Source organism: Monomorium pharaonis, chromosome 11 (genome assembly GCF_013373865.1).
Source record: "Monomorium pharaonis isolate MP-MQ-018 chromosome 11, ASM1337386v2, whole genome shotgun sequence".
Taxonomy (NCBI): domain Eukaryota; kingdom Metazoa; phylum Arthropoda; class Insecta; order Hymenoptera; family Formicidae; genus Monomorium; species Monomorium pharaonis.
Genome location: NC_050477.1, coordinates 12,364,387 through 12,385,229, shown reverse-complemented (window position 1 = coordinate 12,385,229; position 20,843 = coordinate 12,364,387). Strand labels below are relative to the sequence as shown.

The following is a 20,843-nucleotide window of genomic DNA, read 5'->3' as shown; positions in this document are numbered from 1 at the left end:
AAAACAGGGAAAAAAGGAATGTAGGTAATTACTAAAATTAAAACAAATCAAATGGTTATATTTGTATAAGAGGTGTAAACGTAGCGAGATATTTCAAGTTTTTTTTAATTTTTTTATTAAAACCTTGTAATTTCAATTACATATTTATTCATTAGCAATCGTTACTTCCACTTCTACTCCAGGTTCGATAGAAATGCTCGTGATTTGCTTCACGATCTCCGATGGCGAATACAAATCAATTACTCTTTTGTGAATTCGCATCTGGAAGCGATCCCAGGTTTTCGAACCCTCACCACAGGGTGTTTTGCGAGTTGTTATTCTCAAGATCTTTGTGGGCATGCGAACAGGTCCCTTAACCTTCAGTTTCTGCTTTTTAGCCCCATTGATCAATTCTGCGCATACTGAAACACATAGAAATAACATCAAATTATTTATCACATTAAGGAAATTACATAATAAAAAAATTGGAAAAACAATGTAAATGTTACACTGCTGTGAACACCTTGTGTTACAACAGTGTATGTATGTCATGTCACCTTTTTCAAGAGAACGAACGTTGCGCGACGTGAGTGTGATTCTAATTCGGTGAATGGGAGTGACTTCTTGTCCTGGTTTCTCAGGATTGTCGACCTTGGTTGTTGCCTGAAAAAAAATAAAAAGGATATTAACTTATTTTCATAAACACATACGTATAAAATATACTAAATGTTTGTAATGTATATGCCAATGCTGTATGTCGCTTAGGTACGCTTAAGCTGCGAAGGTACTAACATTCGTTTATTAAAAAAGAGTTAAAATCTTAGCAAATATATGGTTTTTTTTTCCAGATATCGCGTTCGGATTTTAAGTTCTAAATGGCTTCGGTGACGCCTAACCTAAATTAATATTTGAAGTGATTTATACGATACAGAATAAATTGTTGTATGACAAAAATAACTTTCTAACTACTAATTAATATTATTCGAATCACTTACCATGATCAATTCTTTGTACTGGCCGAGATAACCAATTTGTATGGAACAAAACTGATCAGCGCTGAACCAGTACGTGAATATTCTTCCACGTGTAAAGCACAAAAGAGAGAGAGAGAGAGAGAGAGAGAGTTCAATCAGAGAGGAACCTGAGAGCGGCCACCGCGGCCTTTTTCGTGCGACCGATATTTGACTAGCGCATCAGCGCCAAACGTGGATGTAAAGTCTGTTTTACATTAATCGCAAGCAGCTAGTTGCGACATGCGACATCCAATAGGCGCTTAGTTTCTAGTTAAAGCTCGACATTTATTGGGTGTTGCAAATTGCAACTGGCGACTGCAATTAATGTAGAACGGGCTTTACATCCACGTTTGGCGTTGATGCTTAAATATTGGTTGCACGAAAAAAGCCGCGGTGGCCGCTCTCAGGTTCCTCTCTGGGGCTCGATTCTTGAATTCATTCGCAAGAAAACGTATGCGCAAATACCCGCTCTAACAGAAAAGTTGCAAGTTTATTGGTTAAAAGCCATACAATAGCCAATAAATTTTCAACTTTTCTGTAAGAACAGAATTTGCGAATACGTTTCTTTTGCAAATGAATTCAAGAATCGAGCCCCTGATTCAATGGTTGAACTAGAGCACTAGAAAAGTAGGTATTCTAGAGCAGTAGGCTGCGGTCCACTTGACGCTACAAATGCTTCGAAGCGTTTAGTTGACCAATCGAAACAAAGAATTTTACGAATTGACCAATCAAAGAATGCTTCGAAACGTTTGTAGCGTCAAATGGACCGTAGCCCTAGTTTCAAGCACAAATATCTTAAGACGCTAATACAGCTCTGTGATTGGCTGATGGCATCTTAAGCCAGTACTTAAGATGATCTTAAATATAAGATCCGACTATGAATACTGGCCTTAGAATGAGAAAAAATATATTTGTCTTAAGGCCATCACACAATGCCAGGCAACAGGCAATAGGAATAGGAAATAAAGAAAGAGAGAAAGAGAGAAGATCTTTTCTTTTTTTCTCTCTTTCATTATTTTTGTTTCTATTGCCTGGCATTGTGTTTAGGCCCTTATTCTAACTTATTGCACCAGTGCAGCAGTGCAGGAATAAAAAACAAACCTTTTATGCTATGCATATGCAAGTTATGCCATTTCGTGTGTGATGGCCCTTAATACAAGACTCTAGTCACGTGGATTGCACATCGCACCCTTTGGCCGGTATTCATAGTCGGGTCTTATATTTAAGATCATCTTAAGTACTGTCTTAAGATGCCATCAACCAATCCCAGAGCCGTATTAGCATCTTAAGACATTGCTTGAGACGATCTTGAAATAAGATTTGACTATGAATACCGGCCTTTGAGTATATATACATGGAGGAGGAATTGGCTATGGTTTCATGTAGACCGAAAGTGTGTCCAAGATCTGTGCGAGAGAGAAAGGTATATCATGATACTCGCTTTCTCTGCGCATGCGTTAATATCATTATCTGCACCGCAGTTTCAACACTTCTTGTGCACTTTTGTACTTATTTACGGATTGTATGTGTGTGTAACATACAATGCCAGCCATTGTACATATAGCGTTTGACGCATGCGCAGAGAGAGCAGGTATCATGATATACCTTTCTCTCTCGCACAGATCTTGGACACACTTTCAGTGCTGGCATTCCTCCTCCATGTATATATACTCAAAGGTTTACACTGAGCACTTGGTACGCGTATCAAGTAGTGAATTTAAGCTGATCAGCTAACGATTAAACACATTCACTAGTTATTTACTATTTGATACGCGTACCAAGTGCTCGGTGTAAACTAGGTCTGTAGCGTCGAATAGACCACATTCATAGGTGTATCGAAGATCGATATTCAGGGGTTGAGTATCGATATGCCAAAATATCGAATAATAAAGTATCGATACAAAAATACCGATATTTGAGTATTGAAGTATCGATATTTGTAATATCGATACTGTATCGCCCATCACTATTGAGCTGGTTACACACACTTTCCGTAGAACGTAACAGTAAGGTTTCGACATGTTGGATTGGACGACCGTAACAGTAAGCGACTAAATCAAGTACGTGATTGGTCAAAACCTTACTGTTACATTCTACGGAAAGTGTGTGTGACCCGCTTTGGACACACTTTCAGTGCTGGCATTCCTCCTCCATGTATATATATACTCAAAGATCGCACCTTGTAATGTATACATACCGATTAACCGATGCATGCTAAAAGAACCAAGAACGTGACAAGTTGTACTCCGGATGGAGCAGGGTGGACGGTGGAGTAACAAAGCGCCTTCAATCCTACCTTTAGGTTATATAGCGCAAAACGTATGCAATACGTATTTATGGGGTTATGATACAAATATGAGAATATAGTATATTTTAAATGACAGTAGGACCGGTAATAATGTTGGTTTAAAAAATATTACTCAGTAGTGAATAAACTTTTGTGTTGCAAGATGACTGTGCTTTATAAACATTAATAAGTGCGTTATAAACATTGACGAAAGCTTTCCAATTTTGTTTGAGAGGTATTTGCACAATACGTATTATTTGTATATGCAAAAATCGTATAAATAAATAGAGTAAAAGTCTATCATAGTAGGTAAAATTTTAATAATAAAAGCTGGTAAAATGAATCTCGCAATAATTCAAAGGCTTGTGCTATCGAGCTGCAGAGATAAAATTGATATATACCAAAGGATCGTGCCAAGCTTGAATATTTTGCGAGGAAGGACAGTGATAAAGGCGGGCTTTTCCTCGTATAAATGCACAGTTTATAAGAGATTTTTACATGATTCTACAATTCACTCAGCGAAGATAAATCCAAAAGAAAATGGAACTGACATCGTTGATAATATATCTACGTTCAAAATTAAAAAAACACCATCCAGAAGAAACAGAGTAATAATAAACGATGATAAGAGCTCAAAGCCTAATGTAAGTTTGTTGTATGGAGAAATTAGAATAGAAGTTTTATGGACAATTTATATGATGATAAAACTTTTTCCAAATCTCTTTCTCAAAGTTTAAAGTTTTAAAAAATACCTAAAAAGGAATCAATTTTTTTTACTATCTAAATCCTTATCCTATAGTTTACTATATATTTCTTTCTTAGTTTTACTTATGAAGAATTGAAAATCATTTACAAATCCATAATAAAAAAAGAACATGTATAAGAAATTTTTTTTTACTAGACATGGACTGTAAAAGCCTTAGCTACTGCGGAGGAATATAATTTGGAAAATTTAGCTTATGGCTTATTGGATCAACAGTTGTATATTCCTAGTAAAATATCTACATCAACTAATTGTAAGTATCTTAAGTATTCATTATTAGATTAAAGAATTTAATAATCTTAAACTTTAATAAAATATATTTTTATTTCAATATTATAATTATTTTAATTGTTTTAATTGAGAAAATATTAGTATTAAAAAATAATAATTCTCGGTTTGAAGATATTGTTATTTTTTAAATCTGATATTTATCTTTTTAACACACACACGCGCGCGTGAAAATTGTTATTGAATAATAAGTTGAATATGAATTAATATTTAAATCTTTTATTAAATGAAATTACATAAAAAAGCGACTACAAGAGTTACCTTTTTGGTCCTACGATTTTGAAACTGATATGCCAAATGACATCTTATCAATCACAAAAAAAAAAAATTAAGTTGAGTCGAGAATTTGTTCCAGAGATATGGGAAGTCAAAGTAATCAAAGTTCATTAATGCATCAACTCATACACTTTGAAACATGAATTCTTATGTTCCAATAATTTAAAGTAGTTTTCAGAAGCATGTTTATGTATATAAGAAGTATGCTGAAACTGTACCTTATGCCAAATTATTAAAATATTTTTTTCGCTAAAAATTTTTTTATATAATCAATCAGCTTTAAGGATGTATCGGACTGAAGTTCAAAATGGTACAAAGTTGCTAAAAATTTGTGAAATTGTTTTTTTAGTTTCCCTGATGTACTGCAAAAAATTGAAAACGCATCCACTAAACGGTTGCTGAGTTATAACTATTTTAATTTTCACTGATTTTACATGGTATTCTTTTCTATCTTATGGAAAAAGACGATCTTGACGGATAAAACAACTAAAAAAATATGGAAGAAATAGTACCAATGTTTTGAATTTTTTTGTACATCTAGTATATGAATAGATGAAAATATCTGCCAAGTTTCAATTGTCTTCACTGCACCGTTTTAAAGAAATAAAATATAACTTGAGATAATTGTGCATTTTCATTGTCAAAAGTGTCAAAAATTAAACTCATAAGTGAAAAAAATCGCAAATACGTAAAAAATACCTTTGTAAGAGTAAAAATAAGACTCCAACTATCGTTCAAGTTTCTTACATCTAGATTTACAATGCGTTAGGCGTAGATATTTAAGTATTTCAAATTTCATGCACTTTTGTCTAAGATTGTATGTCCGATACATCCTTAATAGATCCATTAAACTTGGTAAAAATAAAAAATTGTTAATTTTTGTTTAGATCAGGCATTTTATTTTAGATTGATGATTATAAGGTATAATTTAGAATACAATTCAGTTTTCAAAAATTGCAGGACCAAAAAAAACCGAAAAACCACTGATTTTAGGATCACTCTTTTTTCATGTAAACAAATATGTTATTAAATTGATATACAATCTCATTTCAATATTTTACATTTTAAAAATTAAAATATTCTTAAAATAAAACTTTTTAAGTATACAATAATTGTAATGTACACCAGAGCGCATTAGTGTATTTAACTGAATTCGTTAAAATCGAAATATCTACACTTTTCGTATTTATCTAAAATATTATTATCAATGACGTAAACATTATTGCGCGAGGTTTCGCAAAGTCTCGTAATTACTCGAAGTGAACGTGCAGCATTAAGCATCTTTTCAAATTTATCATATCATTGGTTTACTCATTCTATTATTTACGCTCGTATATATAGAGAGTAAGCTCATCATCGCTTGATATGAACGTTTTTAGCGGTATTGAGTGTATTGTCTTCTCAAATTTATCATATTATTGTTCGGTTTAATCTCATTTCGTTAGTCACGGTCGTATATATAAAGAGCAAGGTGTTTACTATTAAAAGAAACCGGGAAGGTTTGAAATTCTTATTTTTCCTTTTACAACATTTTAGTGAATATCCTGAAAGAATAAATAATTAATCGGAATTGTTAATCGCTATCAGTCACATCAAGTGCCGATAGGTAAGAACATAGCTTACGGTTATGTGAACGTAGAAACTTGTTGTGGATTTTATCTCAAGATTAATTGACACACCTAATATTCGTTTTATCAAAATAGATAACTACGTGAGGTTTAATCAATTCACAAAATAATAAAATACAAATTAGGAAGAATATAGTGAAGTAATGACAATTCTTACTGTTATTTTAACTGCAGTAAAACAACTACAAATTCTCATATCTTTTGTTGTGAAGAATGTCTTATTTTTTGCATAATTGTAAGCCTCAATAAACATTGAGTTTATTTTTTTAGTATAATAATGTAACAAAGATCATATATATGTTCCATGAGTATTGTCCATATTGTCAAACATGAATTCTGATGTTTTAATGGCATTAAAAAAATTATATTATATTCTATTCTTGGAAGTTAAAAACTTTTATTTCGCGAAAGATGCAATAAACAAGAAATAATGAAATATTAGTGAAGCGATTGTTATATTTTTTACTATAAATTCTCATATCTCTGTTGTGAAGAATGTCAATAATGACCAGTTAAAATAAACATTTAGTTTATTTATTGTTTATGATGTAACATATTTCACGAAGAGATATCGTTACGTATGAATTCTGATATTTTAATAGAAAAAAGGACAAACAAAATAAAATACCAATGTGCCCTCTAGAAATTAGAAATTTAAAGCATAATTTGGAGGAATGAAAAGAAATAAGCCAACGATGAAGCTGCCTATCTCACTTGATTTGCCAAAGGAAGAATTGGAGGAATTGGTGGATAAGGCAAAAGATTGGGCGCTCATGAACGGAATGTGCTTGAGATCGAAAATTAATTTCGATAAAGATGTCCTACAATTTGCGCCGTTTGCGCTCTTTCCTTCGCCATTCCCTCGAGAGGAGTTTTACAACGCCTGTGACATTCAGACCATTTTGAATGTACTCATACATAGAGTAGCTCACGATTACGATTTTTTAAAGGATACCTTACGAGAAACTGTAAAGGTAGACGATTTTACCAGAAATTTATTCAATATCTATGAAATTATTCACAAGGAAGGAGCTGCACAAAATATATCCCTCGGCATGCTACGCTCGGATCTAATGTTAAACACAAGTTGCCCTAAGAAAGACACTAAAACGCTCAAGTCTCACTGTTGCTGGAAGCAAGTCGAGATAAACACAATCGCCTCCGGATTTGGCTGGTTAGGACCTGCGTCTACGCAGTTACACAAGTTTGTCCTGCAAGAGCTCGGATACACGACTGAATTGAAAAATCTTCCTAAAAATAATGCTTTACAAGCATTGTGTTCAGGCTTGATAGAAGCATGGAATTTGTATGGCAATCCACAGTACGTTTATAATTTCTACAGATTTATTTTTATAAATTTTTATAAATTTGTCATTTTGTTTAAAATTTATCATTATTTATTTAATCGTATACAGCCATGATGAAATTTATTAGGTAACTGTGATAATGAATAAATTCTGCGCTAATAAGAATTGTTAGAAGAATCTTTGTTGTCTTCTATAAAGAAAATTTTTGAAAATTAAAAACAAAATCTATTTTCTTAATAGAATAATCCTCCAACGTGTTACACAACTAAAGCAGAAAAGATCTGGTTTGAGAAATCAATTCTTAGAAAAAAAGTATCAAACAGTATCAAATTAAAACTAATACACTCTATTTAATCTTGTCTAAAGAATTTTATAATCTTAAATCTTAGCAAAATAGATTTTATTTCAATATTGTAATTGTCTAAAAAACATGATATAATTGTTTTGATGTAGTATTATATTAGTAGTATTATATAATAATAGTATTAAGAATTTAATTCTTGATAAGATATTATTTTCAACTGAAAATTGTTATTGAATAATGAGAATATTCAATGATTTTTTTGGTGAAACTAGATAAAATTTCTTCATGTAATAAACAAATTATATATATTTAATGTTATATCTTATTTCGATATTTAACAATTCGAATATAAAGATTTCGAAATAAGAACGTTCTCTTTTCTGTGTGTATTGAAAAATCCCTCCAAAAATGAACGTATGTGGATCTCATTGAGAAAGAAAGTCCGAAATCGAAGTCCGGAATATAATTCAAAGAAGAATTATAACAAACAGCAAAGAATAGGATAACATATCTGTTTTACTATAGAAAATTGGAAAAAAGTTTACAAAATATAGAATTCATATTTTAGAAATTATGAAATAGAATCTATTTCATAATTTCAAAAATATGAATTTTATTTTTTGTTAAATAGACGGTAATAAAGTATTAAATATTGTTAAATTGCAAATGAAGATTTATATTTATAATTTTGATTTTATTTATTTTTATATAGATATTATGTTACAAAAAAATTAGGATGCCTAACAATTTTGAATATGGCTGCATACATTAATTATTGTTACTTTTATGTTATCTGCTTGAATAATATTGCTTCGATTTTCTCATACTTAAATGTGTGATTGCTTGCAGAGCAGTCATTTTATTCGTTATCGAAGATGTTACGTATAATATTTGTGATCAACGTTTTCACGAGTACGAAATACGCAAGCAAAATCCGGATATAAAGGTAATTCGGAAAAATCTGACACAATTGGCCGCTACTGCGAAACTGGACTCTGATATGAAGCTAGTAGTGAGCAATTATGTCGTGGCAGTAGTTTACTACAGATGTGGTTATGAGCCCGGTCAATATCACACTCAAAAAGAATGGGATGCGAGGTTGCTGATCGAGAGATCATTGGCGATTAAGTGTCCGAGCATTCAATATCACTTGGCTGGTACAAAGAAGGTCCAACAAACTCTTGCAAAGCCTGGCATGGTAGCACGTTTTTTAAAGGACGAGAATATGGCGGCGAAAGTCAAAGAAATATTCACTGGTAAGTGGTTGGTTTTTTATATATTGTAATAATTTAGTTACAAAAAACAAATACTAATTTTGATAATGTAACGGATAATATAAATTACTTAATTGTATGTGAAGTCAATTACATAAATAAACAGATATAAAATTATAATGAGCTACAAACTAAGCAAGATTTTAATTATATGAATAATATGACGATATTATTAAGATATAATATAAAATATTCTAAAAATATAATACAACGTTTCTGTTTTCATCAAGCTATCTTCAATGTTAATTATAAAAACGATATCGATTGTCAAATAAATATAACGGTGAATCAATAATAATGTTAAGTACGCTATAAATGTAAAAAAAAATAAAAGTTATTATTGAAGTCATAAACCTTATAAATTGATGAGTCGTTACTGAATTTACATATTGCAGCTTTTGTGAAAACATTAATTTCGTCTGCAAAATTTTTAACAAGAGTTGAAATCATATGCAACTCTTCATAGCTGTTAATGATGATTTTTATGAAGATGCATGAACTTATGATTGATTCTCTTTCTCAAAATGTGAAAGTTTCCATTGACAAAAGCTAAGGTAATATTAGTATAATCCAAATTTTATAATGTTAACAATTCTTAATGTGTTTTATGTTTCAAAAGTTTCTTTTCAAAACATTTGTATTATATATTTAGAACTTGTCTGCTTTTTAGAGAATCTTTATTATATTATAACACTAAGATCTTGCTTGACGCGTAGTTTATATGGTTTTTAAATCTAATTAAGCCTTAATTTTTATTGTATTTATTTTATTTTAAAAAGATATTTTTTTTATTTCAGGCCTTTATCCGTTAGACTTTGACGAATATGGGAATGCCGCCGTAGAGATGGGCATTTTGAATCCTCAGCACTTCGTACTAAAGCCGCAGAGAGAAGGCGGCTGTAATAACTTGTACGGAACAGATATAAAAAATTTTCTAGAATCCATGAAATCTGAAGAAAATCGAGTAGCTTGGATTCTCATGGATCGGATTTATCCACCGCTGCACGAAAATTATATTGTGAAATATGGAAATACGAATTTAGAAACGAAAGAATTGGTCTCGGAGTTAGGGATATTCGGCGTTATCATTGGAGATGATAAGAATATTATGGTGAACAAACAAGCTGGTCACATGTTAAGAACAAAGTTATCCACTGACAATGAAGGCGGTGTGGCGACCGGTCTAGGTGCCTGTGATAGTCCGTTTTTAATCAACTGATAAAATAAATTGTAAAAATGATACTATTCATTATGTATAGCTATGACATCATGATATCATTCCTTTTTCAAAGTGATACTCTTTACAAGTCCAAATGTTTATGTTATTAATTCATAGAATTATATTTATATTATTATATTAAATGTGTTATATATCTATACACATATATACAAATATATGTAGGAATATATTGAAATTAAATACATTTATTTACCAATAAGAACTTCCGTTATATTATTAAAATAAACATGTCCTTCCTCCTGCTTCTAAATCGTAAAGTTATTTAAAATTTAATATTTTGTACTTTGAATTTGTTTTGCAGCCTTGCCTGATGTTATACATGCAGTAGCTAAGTATGAAGTAGGACATGAACCACGAGAGATCTTTTTCTTTCGAGAAGGTAGCATTGTCATGTGGAATATTTCCAATCTCGAATGTGGCAACCTATTACAATTTTTGAGGCGTTACGAATTAAATCGTTACATAGAAGAGTTGGTTCATACTGAAAGCGAGCTAATGAATTATTCTTATGCAGATCCTGGGTATCTTTATTTTCTTTTCATTATCAAATGTTTTTACATTTGCAAATTTCACGTGTGAAATTAACTAAAGAATTTAGACTAATAATCTTAGAGGATTTAAAAAACTAGCACTAATAATTCTCGAATAATTAACAGGAAAAAGAGCCACTTAAAGGATGGTGATATTGTTCTGGCCCAAGAAGCTGGAAATTTGGATAAGTATACATTCTCCAATGCCATGGCACAGTCTGTCAAGCTAGGCATATGGGAGGCATCGTTAAATCGTTATGTCGATTCAATCCAGTTCGTCACGGAAGATCTAAGAATCGGTAAGAAGATTCAGATGACGCAACACGAGGTGCTAAAGAAACAGGGCGAATTGTTCGCCCTTAGACATCGAATTAATTTAACATCGGATCTATTGGATACGCCTGATTTCTATTGGGAACGAGACGATTTGGAAAATTTGTATCAACAAACTTGCGGTTATTTTAGCATCGCTAAACGCACCAGGGTAGGTACTTAGGCTGCGTTCCGATATTCACTACTGTCAGTACTGAAAATCTACAGTGTATGTGACGTAAACTATAGATTTTCAGTATTGGCAGTGAATATCGGAACGCAGCCTTAATACACATTTTAGGCAGATTGAGAAGTAACTCGTTACTTGTAACGAAATTACAGTTCTTTTTTCGGTAACTATAATTTAATTTTATTCTTTTTTATCCATAATTGTGTGTAATTTAGTTATATTTCTTTAGCAACTAATAATGAATTAATTACTTTAATTCAAACTTTGTTAATATATAGACTTTAGTAAAATAAAATGACAAATTATCTTCAAAAATAGTTACTATATAAACATTAAAATTGAGATTTTAACACAAGCTTCATTGATTTGCGATGATTTTGTTATATTTGAACTTATATTTGAATTTGTCTGAAAATTTTAACTGAAAAATATTGATCCTATAATTTTTATTATAAACTTACTGTAATTTATTAGTTCAAAATATCAAATATATTTTAAATTCTTAAAATAATTATGGTTTATTATATACGTATATATAATAACTGAATGTTTAATAAGTATATTAATAAGTATAATAAAGATATTAAATAATTTAATAACATTAGAAATGTAAGATTCTGTGAAATAACAATGTACAAATATTACAAGGAAATAATAGAAAAAATTAATGACTCGTAATCTTTTGAATAATTATAACTGTAACGTGTTACTTTTCAGAATCAGTAATTTGTAATAACTAGCAATAGATACTTTTTAAAAGAAAAAAAATTGTAATTATTTCTATAAAAAACTTTCCTAATTCTGAATTTTGTGTTGTCTACTATATTTTTTATTTCTTACGATATGTATTTGTGTGTGCAGGTGATGAACGAAAGATTAAATCACTGCTTGGAATTGGTGAGCATTTTATCGTCACATTTGAGTGATCGTCATCACGTTCGTTTGGAATGGATGATTATCGTACTTATTATGGTGGAAGTCGCTTTCGAGGTTTTGCATTATATTGACAGATATCTTGTCAAATAGCGACCTAGTAATAATAAATAACACTCTTTTATTATATATAAAAATTTTATTATATATAAAAATTTGAAGAGATACAGATGTACTATATATTTTCTACATATATGTATTGACATATTCTGGTTTAAAAATATCGCCTCTTTTCAAGTTTAACAATTTGAATTCTAATTAATTTGCATCAATATATTTTATGATCTTAATTTGGAAAAAGTTGTTTTAAAGGATAAAATATTTTAACCCTTTAGTGCACAATTTTTTCTATTGAATATATTTTGTTAAATTTTGATATATGAAGTTATTGGTTTTATAGATTGCTTTGAATTTGAAATTAAAATGTATGAAAAGTTTAATCAGACTTTAACATTTCTCTCGATAGTTATTCTGCGAAGAGATTACATGTCATATATATGCGACACTATGCAACAAAGTTAGTAGAACAATATCATAGGCACAAATTTCTTTTTGTAATTAATTTATTAATTATACAGTAACATGATCACTTTGATGGTATAAATTCGGTAATCTTTGGTGGAATCACGAACCGGTCGGGATTCTGCTCGAGTAGGCAAGCCAGCAGACGCGGAACGGAGATAACGGTGCCTGATATCACCGCAGGAAAATCTCTGCCCGTGGGAGTTTGATAGGCGATCAGCAATCGTTTGCTTAAGTAGTCACCATACGTTGACACATGACCGATCTCAACGTACCGGTTCAAGAATGGCGACCACATCTCGAAGGATACGCGCATTTCTTCGCAGGATTGCAGCTCTGATGCAGTTCGAACGATAACGCGATAGTGATCGCACAGATCATCGTACAGCTTACATACGGTTTCCACAAGTTCTTCGAATAGTATCTTGCATTCTTCACTCCTCGAATCTTTCGTCACGACGAAAACGTGTGCCACGGAAGCCTGGCATGCTGTGAACAGGCCGCATGAGTGCGAATCGCGTGGCAATGGCGTGTACTGTTTGCCAGTGGCAAAGTACCTGAGCGGTAAATCCTTGGGATTTATCAGCTGCTTCGTGTGCAACGCCAAAAATGCGATCAGACTTGCATTGCCGACGAGGTGCATACGATTCGGTGAATCCCTCTCGATCTCGTTGTGATTCTCTATCACGAAGGCGGCCGCGGGATCCTCATGATTCAAACCGGTGGCTTCCACCAGGAGGCTGCGACTGAAGTCCGTGCCGATTATCTTGACCATATTGCTCTCGTTGAACACTCGGCCTGCGTACGCCAGTACGGCGAGCTCGAACCAAGCCGCGTCGTTGCTTAGGTAGTAATACAAGGGATTCTTGTATTCTAGCAGGTCCAGTTTTGTTCCGATGTCGATGTGACTCCTTCCGTTTTTTTCTGATACCTCGTTGGGCACGTTGCCGACGGTTTTCAATATTACCGGTTCGCCAACAGGCGTTCGAGGATCCAATTCGTTTGGCAGCTTCAAGACCCTCTCCATCACATTCTCCTCCATGTCCCAAATCGCTTCCTTCATCGACTTCAGATCCTGCCGTATAATCTTGAGCTGCGTATGCAGTTTGAGCATTTCTTGTTCCTGCTCGATGGTTCGGTGTTCGGCATTCTCTAAGGACTTTACACGACCCGTTAGCTCCGCGTTGTTGTCCTCCAATGCATATCTGTCCTCGACCATCCTCACGTAGAAATCCCATACTTCCTTCAATTGCGCGATGTTTACGTTCATACCGCGCGACACCAAATTCTTCTGTAATTTTTCTAGATTGGCGAATCTCTCATCCACGTCCAAATACGGCGTTAAATATGCGAACGTCTTGTAAGCCTTGTTACCGGAAATGTACAGCACCGAACTATAATCCCTCTTGAGGTTGGGGAGAAAGTTCGTCTTTCGACGAACATCGCGCAGTAAGATTTTGTATGTGCGCTTCAAAGCGCAAGTGAATCTGTATAAGTTATTAGTCATCGTGTTCGAATTTAAATTTTTTCTCGCGTCATAGTGTGAAGATACAGTGAAACTCGAAATGAGCTTGTGGCTCTTTATTCGCTTATTTTCATCACTTTAGCGTCTGGTTCGACATCCATGTTGTCTTTTTTGTTGAGGTTCTCTCGTGTCACAGTCTCGATCTTTCGCTTTTGCGGTGCGATGTAATTTCCTTTGCCCGCTGCTCTTTCCGATTCTTCGATACTGTATGGCTCTAACTCGAGCGCTTTCATCCGTCGTTTGTGCACCTTGGTATTGAAGTGAGCATGCAAAGCAGTGTTGTTTATAAAATATCTCCTAGAATCAAATTAAGTTCTTTTTCTTTCTTGATTTCAGTAAAGCTATATTGTTTTAATAAATGAGATATTGTTTTCCATATAGTTTTTAAAAATATTTTGTTACTATAAAAATTGTCGCGTTATTCTGACATACAATATAATATTCTATAAAATATGCAAAATTAATTTACTGTGATTTAATATGTATTAGCAAATACACTTTAAAAATATTTTGCAATATCTCAGTTAAAAATTACTGAAATTAAAAAATTTCCGGTTTCTTAAATTTATTTTTTCTCTAATATTTCTAACTTTAAATCAACTACAAAAAACTTTGGTCGTAAATACCCGAATTTTTCTCAGAAAGCAGTTGCAAAAAAGAGAATAAAAAATTAGAAAAGAGCTTAGCAAGTGATCCTCTTTTTATTATTGGTTTTAGATAAGTAATTTTTAAAGCCTAAATAAATTTTTGGATAAATATTTATTGAACTTTTGTTAATATATATAAAAAAATTTAATTTGTAATACTTTCTTATCAAATTTGTAAATAAGTACAAATAAGCACTACAAAATATTAATTTGACTGAAGAATCTGGAACAAACTAAAAAAAACTTTTAAACCAATAAGAGAATTATGCTTAAATTTTGCATGATACTTAAACAAAATAGTAGCACAATCTATTTTAAATGTTTGGTAAAAATATTTTGGCATGTAATATGCACATCTTTAAATGTAAGATGTATAGAAGCACATTTCACAGCATATAATATATTGTAATATTTTTATACCATAATATTTTATTTTTGTTTCAAAGAATATCTGATAAAAACATGTAATTTATAATTTAAGTTTTCTCAATGACAATTACTCAAATGTAATGATTTCTTTTTCTTTTTTTCATTATGCGTTAGTCATAAATAATGACTGTATAACTCAGATAAATTTAGCCAATGTAGTTATATATATATATATATATATCTAATTGCAATTATCTAAATAATTATCAAATTTTTTCACTTATAGTTTAAACTCTCCATACAAAGTAAAACGAGAAGCAGTTTATTTACATTAATTAATTATAGTGTGTAAAAATGTGACATCACATAAAAAATAGTGACATATAAAAAATTTAAAAAATCACGACTAAGTGCATACAATGACTGTTGCATCATGTTACATGAATATCAAAAATTAAACACATGTAACTATTCACCGAGTATAACTATTCACTTTTATCTTGGTTTTTTCGGTTCTTTCACTTTATAGTGCTTCGACATCCTTAAACGTAAAAATTTCCAACCCCTTCAACCTGATACTGCATTTGACACTTTTTTTTAAACCCGCGATATTTGTAAGTCTGCGATTTGATCTTTTAGGTTAGGTAACAATATCGCGTGGAACTCACGCGCAATGCACGCAGTAATGTTGCGCCGCCCCCGGTTTATCAAAATCCACTTCCTGGTTTAGCAGGTTCCTCGCCTTTTCCTCCTTCAGATCCTCGTCGATCTGTAAATCACAGATCACGCATTACTCAGTGAGCGACGTTCGCGAGCGCGAGACAGCGCGAGACACGTCGGTCCGTTCACGTACCAAAGAGGTTATGGTCGAATAAAGTCGCCGCGACTTACCTCGTCCAAGTCTTTCGTCCTGCGTTTCGTTCTCCAACCTTTCTTCAAATGCGTGTCTCCTCTGTGATACTTTTTACGCTTGTACGTCATCGTTAATGTTGCGTTTAGAAAAAAGTCACCCTCATCGAAATTACACTGACGTCGATTACGCACACGTGAGTTTGCAGAGATATCAGTAAACGCAGTTGACTTCCGTAGTAGTGTAGCGCGTGACTCGAAAAAAATGATGGCGTTTATATACGATCTATTTTCAATGTATGTTAATAAACTATTTTTATAAATTTACAAGAGAATCGTTGAAATTGTCCCGTACCGATTTTAATAAGCTTTGAATATGTTCGAGTATCAAAAAATATTAGATCTGTATTTTTTTTAACGGCGTGTATCTCAGTATTTAGATATTAAAACAAAACCTCTTGAAAATAATGGATTTTTTTTATTTTTGGCTAATATCTTTGAAAATATAAGGTATATGAAAAAATGTCTTGTACAAAAGTTTGATAATATTTTATACTCTTTACATTGGCATATTTATAATTTTAAAAAATATCAACTTTTTTATATTTATTTTGACACAAAATTTTAAGGAATTATTTCCAACAAGTTATTTCTAGAGTTATTTTTAAGAGCCACGCACAAACTCTTCCATAACGCGTTACATTAGGTACTTCATATGAACCTAAGCTTGTACTTAAAATTTAACTTAAATCAACGCACAAAGAAATCTTTAACGCAAAAACTTAAGAACTTACGTTAAAAATTTCTTTGTGCATTGATTTAAGTTTAATTTTAAGTACGAACTTAGGTTTGTGGCACGCTTTCCGTAAAGACGTAACAGTAAGGTTTTGACCAATCATACACTCGATTTAGTCAGTTACGGCCTGGTCTACAATGGATGTCGTAAGTCGTAAGAAATTTAGTCAATCATAGTTGATTTTAGACAAGAAAAGCGAACATAATTGGTTAAATTTCTTACGACCAACGATTTATTGTAGACCGGGCTTTAGGTTTGTGGAGTACTTAACGTAACGTAACGCGTTATGAAAAAGCTTGTACGGTGGCTCTAATACAATTTTTCATACTCTATAAAATACACCATTAAAATCGATGAAGGACAATTTCGACGGTCCTTTATTTGTTATTGGCAAATAATGATTTCTAATTTTTATGAAATTATTTGTAAGAAATTATTTTGTAAGATTTATAAAAATGTAATTAAAAAGTAAGATTAATTTCAATAATATTTGGCATCCAAATAATCTTAATTAACTAGCTATTTATTATTTGTAAAGTACCCTGCAGTTAATCAACATAAACAAATATTTGTCGTATAAATCATTTATCTTTTTGTATGAAAAGTTTCGAAATAAGATTGGAAAGATTTGATAGTCATTTGGATAATTTAAATATAAATCTTATATTACTGGATATGCTTTCTGATTAAAATTACGGTTTAGGTTGTCAAAGAGAAAGGGGCGTGGGAGGGGGAGAGGGGAGAGAGAGAGAGAGAGCTTGAGATATTATATCTTTTATCTTTTTTTTCACGTTAAAACGTGCAAGCGCGATCACTATAAGTACAGTTGTTGTATGTACATACGCAGTCAAATGTTTGAATAGTGTATGACACGTACAGTTTGTCATTTCGGAGCATGCGCTTTGTTCACTCTGAAAAAAAAAAAAGATAAAAGGTACAATATATACATACTGTCTACTGTCTTTTTCATCTAAAACTGGGTATACACTTGCGAACGAACACCGAACGAACAGCGAACGCAAACGTTCGTTATTGTTATTCGGTAAATGTATACGCCAAAGCGAATCCAAATAGAATGTTCGAATCACATTCAGCTCGATTCCCTCATGAGGCGGTACATCAATGAGAGTCCGTGCGCGAATGACAATAACAAAAATTCGCGTTCGCTAAGTGTATACCCAGCTTAAAAGAAAAGGCGTATCGAGTAGTATAAGATCCATAAATTTAAATTAAATCATCTTAATCTTTGGAATAATGCGACTAATGCTCGATTTCTTCACGTCCAGTTATCTTGCGGTTAAAATTATCCAGGAGATAAACTACCAGATCCATGTACGTGATTGGTTAAACTTGATATTTATCCTCCGGATAACTTTATCGGGAAGTGAAGAAATCGGGCATATATAACCGACATTTTTGATTAGACTCATCCAAATGTTTATACGATATTTGCTCTCAACATATTCTAACAACATTTGGAGAAAATAAGAATAAGAAGAAGAGAACGGATATCTTTTGCATAATGATTTGCATAATGATCGTGATCGTTCAACGGAACGAAAAATCAAAGCCCAAGGGCGCTATTGAAATTGGCGCGCTTTTCGCGGTATCGGCGCGCGCGGTTGCGATTGCTCGACGACAGATGGCGGTGGCGCGCCGCGAAGCAAGTCGCGCTTCCAGCGTCCGGCACGGGCGTTAATTCAAACGCCGTGTCGGCGGAAGAGTGGTGGGGGCGCCCAACCATTTTGAAAGTAAAAATGTACTGTACAATCCGGGATTTTCGTCGGTCGGACGGTCGGACGGTGCGCGCGACTGGGTGAAAAAATCGTGCGTGGGACAGGCCGCGCGTACGTACGGGTCGTAGCCGGAGTTACGCGGAGTGACCGCGCGCGTAAAATGACGTAGACGTAGCGTCTCGCACGCGTCTCGTAGCGGGTGTGAGGCGGCGAGGAGAGGCGCGCGCGCGCGCGCGCGCTGGCTGCTACTCACTACTGCTATTGCTGCGGCTGCTGCTGCTGCTCGCCGACGTGTGTACGTGCGTGCATGCGTGCGTACGTGCGTGCGTGCGTGCGCGCGTATGTGTGTATGTAGCGGTGAGCGCGAGCGAGCGAGCGAGCGAACGAACGGAAACGGTGTGCGGTGTGCGCGCGGTGTGGTGTGCCCGTCGTCGTGCGGCGCGCGTCTCGTATAGCGATCGACGGTGGCGGTACGGGAAATTGGCCGCGCCGCGGTGGCTTCGCCAATGGATGCCAGGCAGCGGGACGGGACGACGCCATTTTGATATACGGGCGCACGTCAAGCGCTTCGCCAGGCTTCGCAGTGGAACGCGCTCCGCGAGAGTCGTTCACCGCCGGCCTGCGTAGGACCCGCGCGGGGCCGATTTCGGGCGTTTACGCGAGCTGGGCCGGGGATCGCGAGGCGGCTGGTGTGCGTTGCGCGCTGCGTGGCGCGACGGATCCCCGTGAGTTTCGTTGACAAGTGACAGGTGAATCGATCGGAGCCTACGGGAGAGAGAACGAGCGAGTGGGAGCGAGAAAAAGAAAGAGAGAGAGAGAGAGAGAGAGAGAAAGAGAGCAAGGCTCTTAGCCGTTTGTCGTCGTCGTCGTCATTGTCGTCGTGTTTGTTGCGGTCTCGCGCGAGTCGAGAGTGCGGAACGGAACGAAGCGGAGCGGATCGGAAGAGTCGCGGCGAGCCGAGCCGAGCCGAACCGAGCGGAGCGGAGAGCGGTACTGTACCGTGCCGTGCCTCTGTACTCTACTGTACTTTACTGTACTGTACTGTGCTGTGCCGTAGTGCTGTGCGCCGTGTAAACGCGCGAGTCGCTCGCTCGCCCGCCTGCCCGCTGCCAATTACCTCCCCGGTGGAGCGCACCGATTTTTCCTCGCACGCGGTGCAACGCGTGGAGAACGCCGCGCGCGCGGACGTCGCCGCGGAAGCGTCTCTCGTGTACGCCGTTACGCGGCGGCGGCGAACGGGCAGTCCGGGGGCGGCGGTACGGCAGGGAAAAGCAGCCGTCGTCGCCGCTGCTGCTACTGCTGCTGTTGCTGCTGCCGTCGTCTCCGTCGTCGTCGTCGTCGTCGTCGTCATCGTCGTCGTCTCTGTCTCCGTCTCCGTCTTCGTCTCGTTTCGCGTGCGCGAGCGAGCGACCGAGCAAGTGAGCGTGTGAGTGAGTAAGCGCGCGGTCGACGGACGGAGAAACGGAGAGTGTGCGCGCGTGTGTGCGAAAGAAAAGAGGCAGAGGAGAAAGACTGTGAGGGAGACAGAGACAGAGAGAGAGAGAGAGAGAGACACAAAAAGAAAGATAGAGATATCGAAGAGGCCACCGGCCGACTTCGGTGCAGGACAAGACGACCCGATGTCGGGAGCGGATCGCGACCTCGTGTCGACCCGCGGTCGTCCTCGTCCTCGCCTTCGCCCTCGCGCGACGTCGTCGCCGTGCGTCGTCGTCGTGAGACCAACAGTGTCGCGTAAATGTGCTCCCGTGCGCGCCCATGTGCTGCACCTCCTTCTACTACTCATCTGCCCGCTACCCCTGTGTCGTGCCCTGTTGTAAACCCGGAGCACACCACCCCCGACTAGCACGCCCGCACTCGCACGCGCGCACCTCGTACCCGCGAACATGGCCAAGATCCTCAACAAGGACCCCGTCACGTACGAGAAGGAGAGGGAGAATTTCCTCAAAGATCTCCGGCACTTCCACGAGACCCGAGGGTAAGCTAACACACACAAACAAAACACACACACGCACACGCACACGTCTCCCCAGCTTCTCAGGTCGTTTTATTGCTGAACTGTACTGAAGAAAAGTGTT

The 20,843-nt window shown here is 35.5% G+C and overlaps 6 protein-coding genes across 14 annotated transcripts in view; 3 read left to right on the top strand and 3 right to left on the bottom strand.

The window, feature by feature from the left end:
* Window positions 1-98: 98 nt before the first annotated feature.
* On the bottom strand, window positions 99-3,013 carry LOC105839305 (40S ribosomal protein S20). Its single transcript, XM_036293847.1, has 4 exons — window positions 2,902-3,013; window positions 975-1,168; window positions 537-642; window positions 99-401 (listed from the first exon to the last, which is right to left on the bottom strand). Exons 1-4 carry the CDS (start codon window positions 3,011-3,013, stop codon window positions 145-147), a joined length of 669 nt encoding a protein of 222 aa, XP_036149740.1. The 3' UTR covers window positions 99-144.
* Window positions 2,954-12,491, top strand: LOC105839718 (required for meiotic nuclear division protein 1 homolog). Of its 2 annotated transcripts, XM_028191426.2 has the most exons (6): window positions 2,954-3,514; window positions 3,586-3,923; window positions 4,181-4,295; window positions 10,661-10,880; window positions 11,016-11,373; window positions 12,253-12,491. In XM_028191426.2, the coding sequence occupies exons 2-6, from the start codon at window positions 3,618-3,620 to the stop codon at window positions 12,415-12,417; spliced, it is 1,164 nt and encodes a 387-aa protein (XP_028047227.1). In that variant the 5' UTR covers window positions 2,954-3,514; window positions 3,586-3,617; the 3' UTR covers window positions 12,418-12,491. The 2 variants fall into 2 exon arrangements, with proteins under 2 accessions (XP_028047227.1, XP_028047226.1); XM_028191425.2 differs by having other exon boundaries at window positions 2,955-3,923.
* LOC114254665 (glutathione synthetase) lies at window positions 6,878-10,561 on the top strand. Its single transcript, XM_028191424.2, has 3 exons — window positions 6,878-7,555; window positions 8,695-9,101; window positions 9,917-10,561. The coding sequence occupies exons 1-3, from the start codon at window positions 6,909-6,911 to the stop codon at window positions 10,336-10,338; spliced, it is 1,476 nt and encodes a 491-aa protein (XP_028047225.1). The 5' UTR covers window positions 6,878-6,908; the 3' UTR covers window positions 10,339-10,561.
* On the bottom strand, window positions 12,444-14,380 carry LOC105839715 (serine--tRNA synthetase-like protein Slimp). The gene has a single exon (XM_012686216.2). It carries the CDS (start codon window positions 14,351-14,353, stop codon window positions 12,911-12,913), a length of 1,443 nt encoding a protein of 480 aa, XP_012541670.1. The 5' UTR covers window positions 14,354-14,380; the 3' UTR covers window positions 12,444-12,910.
* On the bottom strand, window positions 14,377-16,607 carry LOC105839717 (zinc finger protein 593 homolog). The gene is made up of 3 exons (XM_012686218.3): window positions 16,279-16,607; window positions 16,056-16,156; window positions 14,377-14,668 (listed from the first exon to the last, which is right to left on the bottom strand). The coding sequence occupies exons 1-3, from the start codon at window positions 16,366-16,368 to the stop codon at window positions 14,428-14,430; spliced, it is 432 nt and encodes a 143-aa protein (XP_012541672.1). The 5' UTR covers window positions 16,369-16,607; the 3' UTR covers window positions 14,377-14,427.
* A 2,148-nt stretch (window positions 16,608-18,755) lies between these two features.
* LOC105839711 (AT-rich interactive domain-containing protein 2) overlaps window positions 18,756-20,843 on the top strand; it is a 65,529-nt gene continuing 63,441 nt past the window's right edge. For 5 of the 8 annotated variants that reach the window (XM_012686213.3, XM_012686212.3, XM_012686211.3 and 2 more), the window contains exon 1: window positions 18,758-20,743. In XM_012686213.3, the coding sequence (XP_012541667.1) occupies window positions 20,652-20,743 (92 nt within the window). In that variant the 5' untranslated portion in view covers window positions 18,758-20,651. Of the gene's footprint in view, window positions 20,744-20,843 lie in introns of all 8 variants that reach the window. The other 3 variants (XM_036294124.1, XM_012686206.3, XM_012686209.3) reach the window with 3 other exon arrangements.

Bases quoted from the DNA above. Each gene is read 5' to 3' on its own strand.
- LOC105839305 (XM_036293847.1), bottom strand. From the start codon at position 3,013: ATGTCGAAACCTTACTGTTACGTTCTACGGAAAGTGTGTGTAACCAGC. The intron at 643-974 runs GTAAGTGATTCG...ATTTTTTTTCAG, and splicing joins AGTACAAAGAATTGATCATG to GCAACAACCAAGGTCGACAA. The intron at 402-536 runs GTGACATGACAT...TATGTGTTTCAG, and splicing joins CGTTCGTTCTCTTGAAAAAG to TATGCGCAGAATTGATCAAT.
- LOC105839718 (XM_028191426.2), top strand. From the start codon at position 3,618: ATGAATCTCGCAATAATTCAAAGGCTTGTGCTATCGAGCTGCAGAGAT. The intron at 3,924-4,180 runs GTAAGTTTGTTG...TTTTTTTACTAG, and splicing joins ATAAGAGCTCAAAGCCTAAT to ACATGGACTGTAAAAGCCTT. The intron at 4,296-10,660 runs GTAAGTATCTTA...TTTGTTTTGCAG, and splicing joins AATATCTACATCAACTAATT to CCTTGCCTGATGTTATACAT.
- LOC114254665 (XM_028191424.2), top strand. From the start codon at position 6,909: ATGAAAAGAAATAAGCCAACGATGAAGCTGCCTATCTCACTTGATTTG. The intron at 7,556-8,694 runs GTACGTTTATAA...GATTGCTTGCAG, and splicing joins AATTTGTATGGCAATCCACA to AGCAGTCATTTTATTCGTTA. The intron at 9,102-9,916 runs GTAAGTGGTTGG...TTTTTATTTCAG, and splicing joins AGTCAAAGAAATATTCACTG to GCCTTTATCCGTTAGACTTT.
- LOC105839715 (XM_012686216.2), bottom strand. From the start codon at position 14,353: ATGACTAATAACTTATACAGATTCACTTGCGCTTTGAAGCGCACATAC.
- LOC105839717 (XM_012686218.3), bottom strand. From the start codon at position 16,368: ATGACGTACAAGCGTAAAAAGTATCACAGAGGAGACACGCATTTGAAG. The intron at 16,157-16,278 runs GTAAGTCGCGGC...TGTGATTTACAG, and splicing joins GGACGAAAGACTTGGACGAG to ATCGACGAGGATCTGAAGGA. The intron at 14,669-16,055 runs GTGAGTTCCACG...ATTTGATTCTAG, and splicing joins CATTACTGCGTGCATTGCGC to GAGATATTTTATAAACAACA.